Source organism: Vombatus ursinus, unplaced genomic scaffold, assembly GCF_900497805.2.
Source record: "Vombatus ursinus unplaced genomic scaffold, bare-nosed wombat genome assembly UNPS02003292.1, whole genome shotgun sequence".
Lineage (NCBI taxonomy): Eukaryota > Metazoa > Chordata > Mammalia > Diprotodontia > Vombatidae > Vombatus > Vombatus ursinus.
The window spans coordinates 15,244,454-15,259,412 of NW_020943070.1; the positions used below are offsets into that span (position 1 = coordinate 15,244,454).

At 35.9% G+C, this 14,959-nt stretch overlaps 1 protein-coding gene across 1 annotated transcript in view; it reads left to right on the forward strand.

The window, feature by feature from the left end:
- The window catches only part of TBC1D15 (TBC1 domain family member 15), a 75,441-nt gene extending 68,667 nt beyond the window's left edge, over positions 1-6,774 (forward strand). The window contains exons 15-17 of the mRNA XM_027874057.1: positions 2,191-2,307; positions 4,595-4,681; positions 5,397-6,774. Of these exons, the coding sequence (XP_027729858.1) occupies positions 2,191-2,307; positions 4,595-4,681; positions 5,397-5,618 (426 nt within the window). The 3' untranslated portion in view covers positions 5,619-6,774. The remainder of the gene's footprint in view (positions 1-2,190; positions 2,308-4,594; positions 4,682-5,396) is intronic.
- Positions 6,775-14,959: the final 8,185 nt, after the last annotated feature.

The window sequence follows — 14,959 nt, forward strand, 5'->3', positions numbered from 1 at the left end:
AGAGTACTTTGTACTCCAGAGTCCTTGGAGGCTTTGAAACAGATGAGCTTATGGGATAGTAGTGACACTCTAAGTCAGGGTGGCTGCTTGTTCAGCTGTGCACAGGAGACACCAAATGTAGATTAGTATGCTACATTAATGTACATTTTAAAAGAAGATTTTAAAATTCAGAGGATTAAAGTTTCTTACATTCATCTTTTTACACTGAACAAATGGCATAATGTCAGGTTATCTTTAAGTACACAGGCAAACCAAAAAGAGGCACAGAGGATGTCTTCAGCAAATAGTGAGAAAATTAAGTCCATTGTGAGAGTAGCAAAACAAACCTATCCACTTAATAATGCTATACTGTGGTGATGATGCCAACTATTTGTCCCAGGTATTCTTCATAAGTATTCTTTCCTGGTGGTCCTTGTGCCTTATGAGGAGAGAGGGCCATGTTCAGATTGAGAAGATTTTTATTGCTTTATACAGTTTTCAGATTGTTCTATGTTCTAGAATGAATTTCAGAAATAGAATCGATATGTTTTATAATTGGTATTATTTTTCATGTTTATCAATTCTTTTTCATGATTTATCAACTTTACTTCATTAAAAAAAGATTAAGGCTTATTAATATAAAGGAAGTACCACATATTGGAAATCTGCCTTAGCTAACTAGAATATTTTAAGTGAAAATTTTGAGATTAATTGCATTATAATTAAACTTTAAAATGGAATTTACTTTGAATGTTTCTCAACTCAGCTCAAAACTACTGAAGGTAGGAGGGAGCTGATGTCCTGAGCAGATGGCAGGGTTAAAAAGTTGTTGTTGGTTTTTTTTTGTTTTGTTTTGTTTTATGGTTGGGCAGACTTGAGCGTGTTTGTGGGAGACAAAGTACAGGAGAAAGGATGAGTTTAAAGATGAGAGAGGAGGAATAATTGCTGGGCTGTGCCCCCCAAAAGATGAGAGAACCTGGGAGTCAGAGTACAAGTTGAGGGGCCAGGCTTAGTAAGGACAAATGGCCAGTGATGTGAATAATTTTAATAATACTAGCTAGCATTTATAGAGCACCTTCATAGTGCCGGGCACTGTGCTGAGCGCTTTGATTATTATTTAATCTTCACAACAACCCTGGGTGCTGTTATCCTCATTTTATGGTTGAGGAAACTGAGGCAAATGGAAGTTGTGCATTTCCCAGGGTCTAAGTAAGTGTCTAAAGCCGTATTTGAACTCAGGCTTTCCTGACTCCAGGCCCAGCACTCTTATCTGCTGTTCCACCTAGCTAAAATAGTTACGCATGATTAAAAGAAATATCCTGTTTATTTAAAGTACATGGTTATTGTATGACTCTAGAAAATAGCTTTTTGAAGGTTATATTATTGAGCTGGTCTTAAGAATTATTTGTCCATATTCCAGTAGAGTTGCTACTCAAACGTACCCCTTAAGGTATGTTTCACCTTTGAACACCACTCCCTCTGAATATACTCTGGGGTAGATTACTCACTCTTTTTGTAATTTATGCTCTTAGAGAGCTGCCTGGGGTACTAAGAGGTTTCGTGACTTGCCAGTGACTTCACAGTCATTGTTTGTCCTCGACCTCAGAGTCTACACTGTCCGCTCATCATGCTGCATTTTGTTTCATTGCATGGGGTGGATTTTTAAATTTCTCTTCACCATTGGAAGCAAGGTACTGAACTGGACATACCATTCTGCAAGGTACAGCCATACCTATATACTCTTTCTCCTCTATAAAACTGTGATAATGAAATTCACATTCCCAAGCCTGTCTCTTGTAGGAGAAATAATTAAAATCAAGAATTTGAGGAGTCAGAAGAAATCTTGTAAAAGTAGCCTTAAAGCTTTGGCTTGGCCACACCCATAGGTCTTTTGAACTTTTTAAAGAATGTCAGTTTTATAGATTGGGAAAAATAAGTTGGTCAGACTTGGCTGTGTGGCATGACTTGAGGATGCTGTCTCTATTCAGAATACCAAAGCTTGATATTTTCTGAATTATTCTGATTTTCTTTAGTTCATTTACTTGATTACAAAGAGGCTCTTTCCACACTTCCCTGCTAATATCAGGGCTACTTGGAGAGGATCTTCTTGTGTTTAGCATTGTGATTAATATAAAGCATAACATTGTCTAATCAAAGAAATGTATCTTAGAAACTTTCTGAATAATTTAAACTTTTTTATTATTTTTATAGGTAATGTGGACTGAATTACCTTGTCAGAATTTCCATCTTCTTCTTTGCTGTGCTATTCTAGAATCTGAAAAGCAGCAAATCATAGAAAAGCATTATGGTTTTAATGAAATACTTAAGGTATGTGATAGTTTATTAAGATCAACACATTCTTGACTTTTAGTATTTAGTAGACTTCTTTGTTTCATTTTGGTGGCATTGACATACAGAACATTTTTGCAATGGAGTATAAATTAATTTCTTGAATGGCTTCAAGTTATAGTAATATCATATATCCATTGGCCCAAATTTAGGCCACATTCATTTCTCCAAATAAGTCTTATACAAAACCTGAATGGAGCTGATAATTGTGATCTACTCATCAGAGAGAGCCTCACTGGTTTTCCCAGCAGAAACAGGAGACAGAGTTTTTCTCCATCTCCTCCATGGTACCACCTCTTGGAAGAGCCTGGCTTGGATGCCTTTGCTTCTGGTGCTACAAAGAAAGGAAGACATATCACTTCCATAGGCATATAACTGTCTACATATACCCTTACCCAGAGATCATTAGCAATAGGGATCTAACTGCAAAACTCACAAAATCTTCAACCCTTCTTTCCTTCCTCAAATCTATAGATGACTGCCAGGTGTGAGTGGTTGTAGGGAGTCCTCAAGAATCCTTCACAGCAAGGAGTTTATGGGTTTGTCCTATGGCTGACTTCTCATTTAGATGATTGGATTTTAGAGTTGTAAAGGAACTTGGAGATCCCTTATAGATAGATGATCTTGGAGCTGCTTCTTAAACCTATAGGGTGACTTCCTACACCTTTGTATTAGGGTAGAGAAGTAGGCAAAACAGGAAAACTGCTGTGGTGGAGCCCTTGGGGTAGTGGGGCTTTGAAGCTTTGTAGGAAGCTGCTGTGTTACCCTCTTTAACATTGTTGCTGGTTTCTACCAGGCTTCTCTTCCTCCTTTTTCAAGGAATCTCTCAGTCCCTGTCTTCATTTTTATGGGATTTTAATACTCACATTGGTATCTTCTCCAGCACTCTGGCTTCCTAGTTCAGTAGCCCCAACTCCCATGACCTACACTTTCATTCTTTCTCAGTCATTCACAGGAGTGGTGACAGCTGAAACTTTGCTTTTAAAGAATAGCTCTAACCATGTCATTCACCTGCTCAGAAACCTTTCGTGGTTCTTTATTGGCTTGAGGATGATTTAGAACATTCTAGCTTAAACTTTAATAGCTTAAAATTACACTAAGATTTTTGGAGCACCCTATGTAGAATTTCCACAGCCTGACATTAAGATTCTTTAGAATCAATCTTAAACAAACCTCATTTCATACTATTCTCTTTTTTTCCAATTAGCAAGTATTTATTTTATCTCCCACCCTTACTCCCATAGAAAAGAAAAAAAAAGAAAAAACCCTTGGAACAAATATGCATAGTCAAGCAAAGTCAAAGCAAGACACCTTGTCTGTGTGTAAAACACTTCATGCTGTTCCCCTTCACCTATGCCGTGTACCCCACCAGACTGGACCATTGAATTTACATTTTTTGACATACTCCTTCCTACCTTTGTGCTTTTGAAATAAACTCAACCTAAGTCTTCCCCAGATTCCAATTCTTCTGCAGCTTCACCTTTCAGAATCCTCTGAGGCTTACCCTAGCTGTCAGCTCCTCCATGAAATCTTTTCTTATTTGTTATTGCCCTCTAGCTCCTCACTTTTTGTGTATGTACTTCTCTGTGCAAGTTGTATCCCTCCAGTGGAATGTAGAGCATATAAACTCCTTGACCGTTGTGGTTTTTGAAGTGGAATTTCTAGAGCCTGAAGGATTGCCTTGAACAAAGGAGGTGCTTTAATAATGGTTGATATAAAGAAGTCTTGGTTGATTTAAAGGAAAGGTTGATATAAAGAAAGTGACCCATTCTCAGCCTATTTGGAAGTTTTGGGCTCCACAGAATCCAAATGCAAAGCAGGATAGTGATGAGAAGTAATTACTTTTTAGTGTTTACTTATTCGCTTTTTTCATTTCAAAAAGATTTCATTTTAAGAATTTAACCCGTATTTGAATCAGTGCAGAAATTCTAGACTCAGGTGAGAGAATGCAACAAATACAAAATCAAAGAGAAAATTATGTTTAACAAAGAACGTATTACAAAATTTATCTAAATGAAAGAGCGGCTTCCTTTTCTTATAGGTTGTGCATTGGTTTGTACGGTTGCTGAACTTACTCCATAAACTTAAATGCTATTCTTTAGGATAAAAAGTTTAAGCATTTTTGTGGAAAGAATATTTGCATTAATTGAATACTTGGATGGCAAAAATTTTATCACCATTGAAATAAAACTGATAACATTTTGTGGTGGTATATTATGACATGTCTAATTTCTGATTGTAATTTTATTTTATGGATGCATTTTAGCATATCAATGAGTTGTCCATGAAAATTGATGTGGAAGATGTACTATGCAAGGCAGAAGCAATTTCTATACAGATGGCCAAATGCAAGGTATGCCATAGTAATTTTAAGAATTGGAAGAATTTGAGATGTGCAGCTAGAGAAGTTATTCCTTGAGGCAAAATAAATGATAGTTTTAGGAATGCCACGGAAAGCACTGACCAGCTTTTTGGCTACTATTATGGATTATCTCCCTTAGTTGAAAACATTTGCCAGCTAAGAAATAACACATACTAAAACAATGTAGCAAAACATTACTGAAAACATTTAAAGGGACTTGAGAGGCAACAAAAAAAAAAAATTTCACTAAGCCTTGATGAATTATCCAATTGAATTAGTAAATGCAGAGTAGGATATTCTATTAAGTTTGCACTAGTGAGAAATAGAGATGATAATCGGAAATAATTAAATGAATAGTATTTTGGTTCTTCTGTTAAGTTTACTAATTGGACTTTTAATCCATTTTACAAAGTAAAATTACTTTTTTTCCTTAAAAAGCAAAATTAATGCTTAGGAGGTTGAGTTCAAACCAAATCATTATTCTGTGTTGTGTTTTTGTCTAGAGCATTTCTTATAAGAGTTCTTGTTTTGTCATACTTTTTATTTCTTCAAGGATCTAAACATCAATTTTAATAGGTAAATAAAATAGCCTGCTAAAGCAGCTTTGAATGAAATATGCTTTTTTAAACATTACAAAAAATTACTCTTACAATTTTCTTCTTCTCTATATGACTATTAACTTTCATTATTTTTTTTTTCTACCTAGGAATTGCCTCAAGCAGTCTGTGAAATTTTGGGACTCCAGAATAGTGAAGTCACAACACCAGATTCAGACACTGGGGAAGATGAAAATGTTGGTGTGATTAGTTGTTCTACACCTGCATTTCAGAATAGCTCCTTGCCTTTAATTACTACCAATGGAACCAGAGATGACAACACGAGGCAGTTAGGGATGTCACAAAGTGTCAGCAGATTAACACCTGCATGATCAGTCTTCTTTACCTAATTTTTTAAGAGACGCTTTGCTGCGATTCTTTTTCAAGTACTTGAAAGGTGGATATTTATAATTTGAAGTTGATTATGCTTTAAGGTTTTTGGAAAGAAAGTGTACTGTGATGTTCTTGCATTAAAGCTTTACAAAGATTTAAACTAATTATTTTTGTAGTTACTTCTACCAAATAGCCTTTTCTTTTCAATAACATTCCTTAATATTTTTATAGCCAAGTGCATTTTCTTTTCTTCTTGATGAACTGGAATTGTATAATATTTAAAGTGGATGAGTCGGAAATTATGCACTTTTAAAAGCATTCACTTTGTTTACCCAGAAGTCTTGATGGTTTTTGGATTTGATGGAATTAAAATTAAAGCCTACGGTCAAGTTGAAAAGTAGCTTGTTTCCCAGTAGAGATGATTTGACTTAAAAAAAAAAAAAAAGGATTTGTTTCTTAACTGTTTACAAAAAATACTCTGCTTAAGTATTTGTGCTGATTGAATGTAGATTTGAATTGGACATTTTAAAATTCGATTTAATGTCCACATATTGAACTGTGTTTTTCCCCTAAGTGGAGGAACAGTATATTTTTACATGTTAACATCTCTTTACTTGTGCATATAAATACTACATATATGAGCACTTATTTATGAGTATTAAAAGGATAAGCATATTTTCATTATTCAACGATAAATTTGACTGTTGATTTGTACAAACTAATTTGACAAAATTAATCCATACCTTCAGTATGAGCTCTTTTTTCAAAACTATTTTCTTAACTAAAGATTTATTTCATGAAAATACATTTAATCCTGTTCCTGGTGTAATTTTAAAATTAATTGCTAGTAATCTAACTTTACTAATAATGTTTATTCTTTCCTAATAATGCATTAACTGATTAGTAAGCTCTTTAAATTTTTATGAAGGACTCCTGGGGGGGAAACCTTAAAATATGTATAAAACCTCAGATAGTAATCACATTTCTCATAATAATGCATTTTTTTTGTATATGACAAAGGCTGTTTGTTTATAACACACTATGTACTGCATGACTTTTTAAAGTTATGTGGAATTAACATAACTGATTCACTGTATTGTAATTTGTTAACTACTGTACATATTATGAAATAAACCTGAAGTTGATTTAGTGTTTTCAATGAAATCACACTTAAGGGGAAAGTCTCGTTAGTATGAAAAAAAAAGGGTCCAAGCTAGACTTCAGAGTATCTTAGCTTTTGTATGCTTGAAGTAATCTTCTGAATGAATTGTGAAAATGAGAAAGAAATTTGTCCTGTCACAACATAAAAATTTCTTTATCACCAGGTCCAGAACAGGCAATGGTGTTGACTATTAAGGAGATTATTATCTGGCCCTTCAAGGCGTCTTATTGAACCTGATGTTCACAATGTAAAAAGAAAAAAGTTTTTGACACAGTACTAAAATGAGCCAGAAGATAGATTATTTCAGGAAGTTGGGGAAGCTGAGTAAACTTTTTTCTCTAGTTGAATAGATGTTGAAAATCGTCACAGTGGAACCATTATGTTTTAGCTTTTAATATTACATGTGTGTTATCTTTTATCAGTTAATAATGAATAAGCCTATTCGGAGAAAAAGTCAACTGATCTAAAGCTCAACATCTCCAGTCTTTCATTTCCTGTTATCCAGGAAATTACTAGAACATCATGATGCCCTTCTTGTTCTTCCTGCCTGAATGTTAGCTTTTTCTGGAGGAAAGGGTGGCAGGGAGGGTAGTGGGTGGGTGGAGAATTTCCTATGCCATTTGACACCTACTTTGATTTTTACTCCTTTGCAAGTTGAAGTTTGATAAAATTAATGGCATTTAAAAAAAATATAAACTTTTTTATTTAAACCCCTTTTTAACTAAATATGCTGTCATTTTTCATATAAAAAGTTATTAAAGTTGTTTAGTAGGCTCTGACTAAGACTATGTCAAACACAGCAAAAATCAAAGTGGAGAGTAAACATTTTGTCATCTTGAATTGCATAGAAAGACAAAACAGAATCAGGTGGATTCTGAGTCTGAGTTATTTTTTGGAATGGTCAGCTAATATTGTGATATATAGGCACATGCTTAAGGGGGTCTGAATGGCAAAACGAAAAAAATTCTGGATTAAGACTTAGAAAATCTAGCCTCTCTTTCAGTCCTGGCCCTTTCACTGGCCAAATATGTAGCTGTAGGCTTTTTTTTTGTTTTTGTTTTTTTTTTTTGCTAGGCATTGGGGTTAAGTGACTTGCCCAGGGTCACACAGCTAATAAGTGTCAAATGTCTGAGACTGGATTTGAACTCCTGACTCCAGGGCCAGTGCTCTATCCACTGTGCAACCTGGTTGCCCTATAACTGTAGGCATTTTGTTAGTCTGACCTCTAGCCTCCTCATCAGGAAATAATAACGACTTTCTTGTCCACCTCACCAGGTTATAGTGACATTGAAATGAGATGATGCTTGTGAAAACCCTTTGAAAACCTCAAAACACCATATAGATATGACAGATCAGAAGATATTCTCAATTGAATCAGTTGAAGACAGGACTTTTAGTATTATGAAATAGTCTGCCAAAAGACTTCTACAATTAAGGTCAAATACTTAGGAGAAATAATCCTAGAGAGCCAAAGTAGGCTATTATTTTGGGACTATCTAGTTCATTTGACTTCTTTTGAAGTTCTAAGTATGTTCTCGAGTGGCTGGAAAGCTGCTTTACTTCTAGGATCTACATTTTAATGGTTTAATAATTGTTATGTGTTTCACGTCTTAAAATTTTTCACTTTAAGAGCAGAAAGCCTAGGGACTTGTCCCATAGTGACATGACAAAATTTTCCCGTTTTAAATAGTGTAATCAATGTGGATTGAAGATAAACAATTAAAGATGTGTAGGGGTGATCACAACAGAAATCAAAGCTAACAAAACTTTTCAGGAAAACAAGAAGTTACTAGCTACCAAAACCTTGAACAGGATTTTAAGAAAAGGTGGTGATCCCTGTTAAACTTGGCATTTCCAGAGTATTTGGTAGATACTAACTAATCTCAGACTGTAAAGTACACATTAGAGTTAGAGGGAGGTAATTATTCCAAACTTCGTGTAAACTTGGAGAAGATAATATTATCATCTTCAACCTGTTGTATCTAAAATGGGGGGTGGGGTGAGGGTGGAAAGCAAAACTTTTTTTTTCCCTGCTCTCTACACTTAACCTGCTGTTTTCTTTGTGCCATTGAACACACATACAGTCAATAAGCACTTAATGACTGTGCCCCGCACTGTGCTAAAGCACTTTGGATACAGAAAGAGGCAAAAGACACTTCCTAAGTAAGAACGACAAAGTGAGGTATTTGATCAGCTAGCTTAACCGTCCCAGGTAACTTGGGATATCTTACCTGTCTTTTTTTCATTTGTTATGTTAAGGAAAATAGAAAGTATGACAAGAAGAGGATTCTACTGTATTCCAATTAGGATCCACGAGCAGTAATTTTTTTAAGTGAAAGATTTGTGCAGTAAAACTAGAAAGCTATTTTAATACCCTATTTGTTAATAAAATCCTGATTGAGAACTGGAAGGAGCCATCTAGTCTGATTCCTCTTAATTTAAAGATAAACGAAGACCTACATTAAGTGATTTACACGAAGTCACAGCCGGTTTATATGGTTGGAACCCACTTCTGATTCCAAGTTCATCCCCTTTCCATTGGACCACACTCTCTACCTTTTTTACTGTGACAATCCAATAAAAGAATCATTATTTGAGGGACAAAAACTAGTTGTTAGCAAATTAGAGTTTATTAGCACAATCTTGCAGAAACCCAGATCACCAGTAGCTATGTTGTTAGGTTGTACTGGGAAAAATGTCATTCCTGGGCATTACTTACTCACCCTAGGCCTGATAAATGGTGCTCTAGTAGCAAGAAAGAAGTACAGTGATAACATGTTAACATGGATTTAGAATCAAACCATTGTGTCATGGACTTAGAAGGAAAAAGAGTAGATATGACTTAATGAAGATATGACATAATAGATATGACATAATAAATATGGATATTAAGATCTTTCAGACAGCCGTCTGTAAACAAGTCTTTCCTGTTCAGAATTAAAACCTATATGTTTTATAGCAAAAGACTGATACATTTATTAAATACACAAGAGAAAATTGTAGAAGCACATTTGTTAAGCTAGTGGCTTCACTGTAAAAAAAAATTGCTGATGGTTTTAAATGAATAAATTTCACTGCAGAATACATTAACATGTTGTTTCTAGGAAATAGCTTTTAAGAAAAAGTGTGTTAAAATTAGTTAAGGTGATCATAAGTACCACTGAATCAGTTCCTGCAGGGATCAAGAAGAAGAGTTCCTCAGGATAAATAGGACATTTCAGGAGTCCTTATGAGAGGGCCTTCTGCAAAATCCTGCTTGTGGGGCCAAGGTTTCAAACAGTTTTGGGGATGATGATTAGAGGCATGAAATGAGCACATACAGTGCTCACAGAAAGCTGAGATAATAGGAAGATAGGTGGTGAGTGAAGGTGCAATGCATCTCTGAAGTATTTGGTGTGAGCTACCTAAGCTGTGCTGATAAAAGGGAAAGTTGAGGCATATAAGCTGTGATTTTGAATGGCATACCCATAAGGTGGCTAGAATTTGGGATTACTTACCTGAGTGTGTGAGAGTTGTGCCAAGATACTGCTGATAAGAGCTTTTTTCCTACTCCCTTCTTTTCCTTTCTAAGGAAGATACTAGTTTCTTTAAGCACGTTTGTCATTTAGTTCATAGCATTAATTTCTACTGTTGCCCTTCTTAAGAAATTTCAAGATAAATAATTGTTTTTCCTTCCCCTATACTTATATAAATAAGCAAAACTTTTGAGTAAAGCTTGAAATAGGCCAGTTAGTAAAGAATCCACCATGTGGATCAAACTGGTAACAGCAATAAGAAATGCCCATTGGTATTTAAGTGGAGCACACGAAGTACATCAAAAGGAATTGCTTGGGGGAGGGCAAAGAAAAGGGAGAAAAGAAAGAGAAAATAGAAAAGTTGAATAGATGATTTTCCCCCTAGCTCTTCAGAAGATTAACAGATTGAAAATGGAATTGATTGAAGTCACTGAAACAAAGAATTGAGCTTAATTTTATTTGCCTCTACATTTGCAAAATTGATTGATTTGTGGTGATACTGTTTTGAGCTAAAGGATAAGCATGCCCAACAAGAAGTAACAGAAACTCTAAAGTAAAACACTGACCCCCACCTCCCCTCCTCTCACTAGCCCCAGAAAAACTGCCCCAGGTATTAGATATGTGTGAGTCAGCACCCATTTGTAACCTACTCTATTGATTATTTCCATTTTACCCTCCAGCCAGGGTATACACACAGAAAAGATATGATTAGGATATATTTAGGTAGGGCCTACATATAAGGAGCATGCATGGTCAGAAAAAAAGTGGGAAGGAAACATGTATGGAGGACACATATGTAGGGAGATAAATGGCCAGGGCTCATACATGGCTGGTGCAGTTTCTACCTCTAACACTTCAGAGCTGCCTGCCATCCACTGTTAATCAGCCAACCCTATATCTGCTTCTATTGAACATTCTGCTTCCACTTTCTACTAGGCAACACTACCTCTGTTGTTTATTGGATGGTGGGCATCTTTTCTGGTCATGTGGTTGCTAAGCTTCTCTTTCCTGCAATCTTCTTGGTCTCTGGTTTTCAGAGCTATCTGCTCCTCTCTCTCCTCCTGTCTACTAGGTAACAGTAGCTAGAAAGCCTTTCCTTGACAAGGACAGGCTAAAACCGTATTAGTGCATGGTCATGGCTATCAGTCACCGTATCCAGTCAGGCAACCAACAAAAGCCAACAATATCCCAGGGGTTTAAGATTGAGGCTATTCTTTTGACTGTCTTGATTTGGTGCTGACTCTGTGTCCTTGGTCTCAGGAAATTATCTGACTTGGAGTTAGAAAATTCCTTGATATTCACAATCCCTGATTGTGAGCTGGTGTCCCCTGAATCCATTTTGGGGGCCTCTCTCCCACTACTCTTCCCAACCTCCCCCGGTCCTACCCTGCCCTGCCAACTCCCTGACATGCAAATGAAACCAGGGAGAAGAACAAAGCTAGCTGAAGCCAGTCTAAATTCCTGTATTATTATGCATATTTGCGAGCAACAAATATTCATTTTTTTAATCTGCTGCACTTCAGCTAGCCGTTAAATTTATTGCTCTCTCTACATAAGATAATGTACTGTGGTGGACTGAGCCTGGGATATAGTAGAAGTTTAATACATGTTTATTGACTGACTGAGGAAGCTAGGATTATAGACTGGGTGTTGTGTAATTAACTTTATCTAGGAAAGATTACTAATATATACTAGAAAGATAGGAATCTACCCAATTTTTTTAGCACCTCTAGGAAATGAGGTTCTCCAGGTAAAATATAATAAGCCAAATTTCTTTATTTTACTTCATAAATTCTACTTTTGACACTAGCAGTCTTTGCATTTCCATTTTTTCTATATAATCTTATTTGAATGCTAAGATGTTCACATATCTCTTACCTTGCTGAGTATAAAATTGGACACTAGGGAGTGTGTCACTGAAGTAATAGAAGTTTTGCTCTGTAGAATTTTTGTGCTAAAATTGATTTTTATATGTTAGGATTAGTTTTCCAGATATCTTGGTGCTCCTCTGAGGGCACAGAATGTAATAGTTCATGGAGTTTATGCCACCTCTTCCACTTGTCATTACAACTGACATACACCAGGTCTTTGGCTACTACCAGAGCCCATTTTAGTATCGGTAGAATGTAAACTCCTTGAGGACAGAGTATTTAATTTTTGTTGCATTCCCAGAGCCTCGTACAGTACCTTGGACACTGTAGGTATTTAAAAACATATTGAATTGAAGTTTGCTTGGGGCTTCCTTAGGATGATAGATCTTGAAAGAAAGATGTTGTGAACTTCTGTCCCATTTAAGCAAATTGTAATATAATCTTACACAATGTCAACCCAAGAATGAAATGTCTACACAGTGCCAACACACCCTCAATTGAATCGAATGAAATGAGGGGAAATGGTCAACCTAATTGACTTAATCACAATTACATCACAATAGTGGATTAGATTGGATATGAATTTCCATTAAAGTTCTATTCTAATGCCTCACTGTGGTATGGAGGTTACCTGGGGTTAGCAAAGGTTATTCCAGCACAAGCTGTTACTGCACCACCCTGGGAAGGCTTTGGATAAGGGCTTGGTAGTTGATCATATGTCTCTTGTCTAAGGACTAGTTCATAACCAGGCTGGCTACAGGGTTATGAATCTTTCTGGCACAGCCAGTGCTGAAGGCCATCTACTGAGTTATAAAGGAGTTGTGATTTATGGGAGTAGACATTGATAAAATCATAATTCTCTGAAGTATTGGAGTAACTGCATTGATTACCTCCACATGGACACAATTATGCACAATATCTCCTTATTGCATAGTTGTGCATTTTGTCTGATCTTCTTGAAGCACTTCTGGCCCTGTACATATAGCCCTGGAATGACTTGTTGTTTTCACTTATTTGTAATCAGGTCTCTAGCCTGATCAATATACTCTTTAGAAATTTTAATTTTGTTTTTCAAATGACAAAGATACATTTCTCTCCTTCCTCTCTCCATTGGAAAAAAGGAAGAAAACCAAATCCCTTGTAACAAATATGCATTAGTCAAGCAAAACAAATTTCTCACGTTGGCCACATCCAAAAAAAATGTCCCAATCATGACTTCTCTGTCAGGAGGTATATAGCATGCTTTATCATGGGTCTTCTGGAATCACGGTTGGTCATGGCATTGCTGAACAATATAATTTTAATTTTGATATGTAACTTGGGGTTCTGGTCTCAGTTTGTTCCCAATTCACTGCGTGACCCTGAATTAGTCACTTATCCTATCCTTTAGCTTAATTTCATCCTCTTCAGGTAAACCATAAATTGCTTGGCTGTTGATCCTATCTTTTAAATTGCAGTGGAGAACTATACATATTAATATAATGCCATGTGTAAGATATGTTGATGGTTTCTGAAGCAGCTTCCACTTAAATACATATTACTGACAGCTAATTATAATAGAGAATATTTATGTAGTACTTGTTCTCACAAAAATAATAGTAGCTCATCTTTACCTAATGATATAAATTTTTCATAGCCTGTCGCATACATTATCTCATTTGATCCTCACAATAAATAACCCTGTTAGGTAGGTGCTATTCTTATCCTCGTTTTATAGATGAACTGAAGTGTACGTACAGGTTCAGAAAATAAAATGGACAAGTGACAACAACAATAATTTATCACAACTTAAATGTCTTTATTCCTCTTGGGACTCTGCTTCTGACTCTCAGGACTTCTTTTTCCATCATTTCCCAGCAACCTTCTAACCCTGGAAGATATTTCCACCTCTACAATCCTTTCCTCTGATTGGTTAGTTCCTCCCAGATTGTCCATTTTAAAGGAAGTTCCCAGGCTAGCCATGGTAAATCCTTTTTTACTCTCCAGGTCCCAGTCCTGACCCTTTGGACCTTTGCCCCCACCATTATCCCATGTCCTACCCCTGGCTTTTAAGTTTTATTGTTTTCCCCCATTAGAATGTGAGCACATTGAAGACAGGGACTGTCTTTCTTTTGCTTGTATTTGTTTTCCCAGTTCTTAGCTCAGTGCCTGGAAGCTCTTAATAAATGCTCACTGAATTGAAGTGAATTGAAATGGGCGTCACATTTATGGACTAAGAACGAGTAAGGAATGGGAGATTTCGGGCAAATTGCAGTAATAAGCAATGCTTACTTGAATGATTATTTGAAAGTAAGTGACTATTTTATCAGGGAACAAATCACAGGCAGTAGTGTCTGTAGTTGTGTCTCAACATCGGATCAATTCAGTCACTTCAAATTGTGGCACCAAATGAACCAATTTGACTTGATTTTAGACTGTGTTGATTAGATGTTTGGTGTGATGTAGTCAAAGAATTACTGTGGAATCCAGTCCCATCCTTTTTTCATTTTGGTTTGCAACTTATTTCAAAATGTCAATTTCTGAATTATTAAAAAGAGACTGGCTTTGCATGAATGGGTCATGGTCTTGCCTTTACTTTTAAAAATGTTCTCTAGTCCTATAGCAGTAAACAATAGCTAGGAAGAAAAAGATAGTTTTGATTAAACTATATAATGTGGTTTAAAAATTGTTCTCTTATTTATACAACTTCATTCTTGATATCACAAATAATGACCATCTATATATGAAGATTATTTTCAGAGTAATCCTGTAAGATACAGTGCCAGTGCGTAGCAGGCACTATAGATACTTGT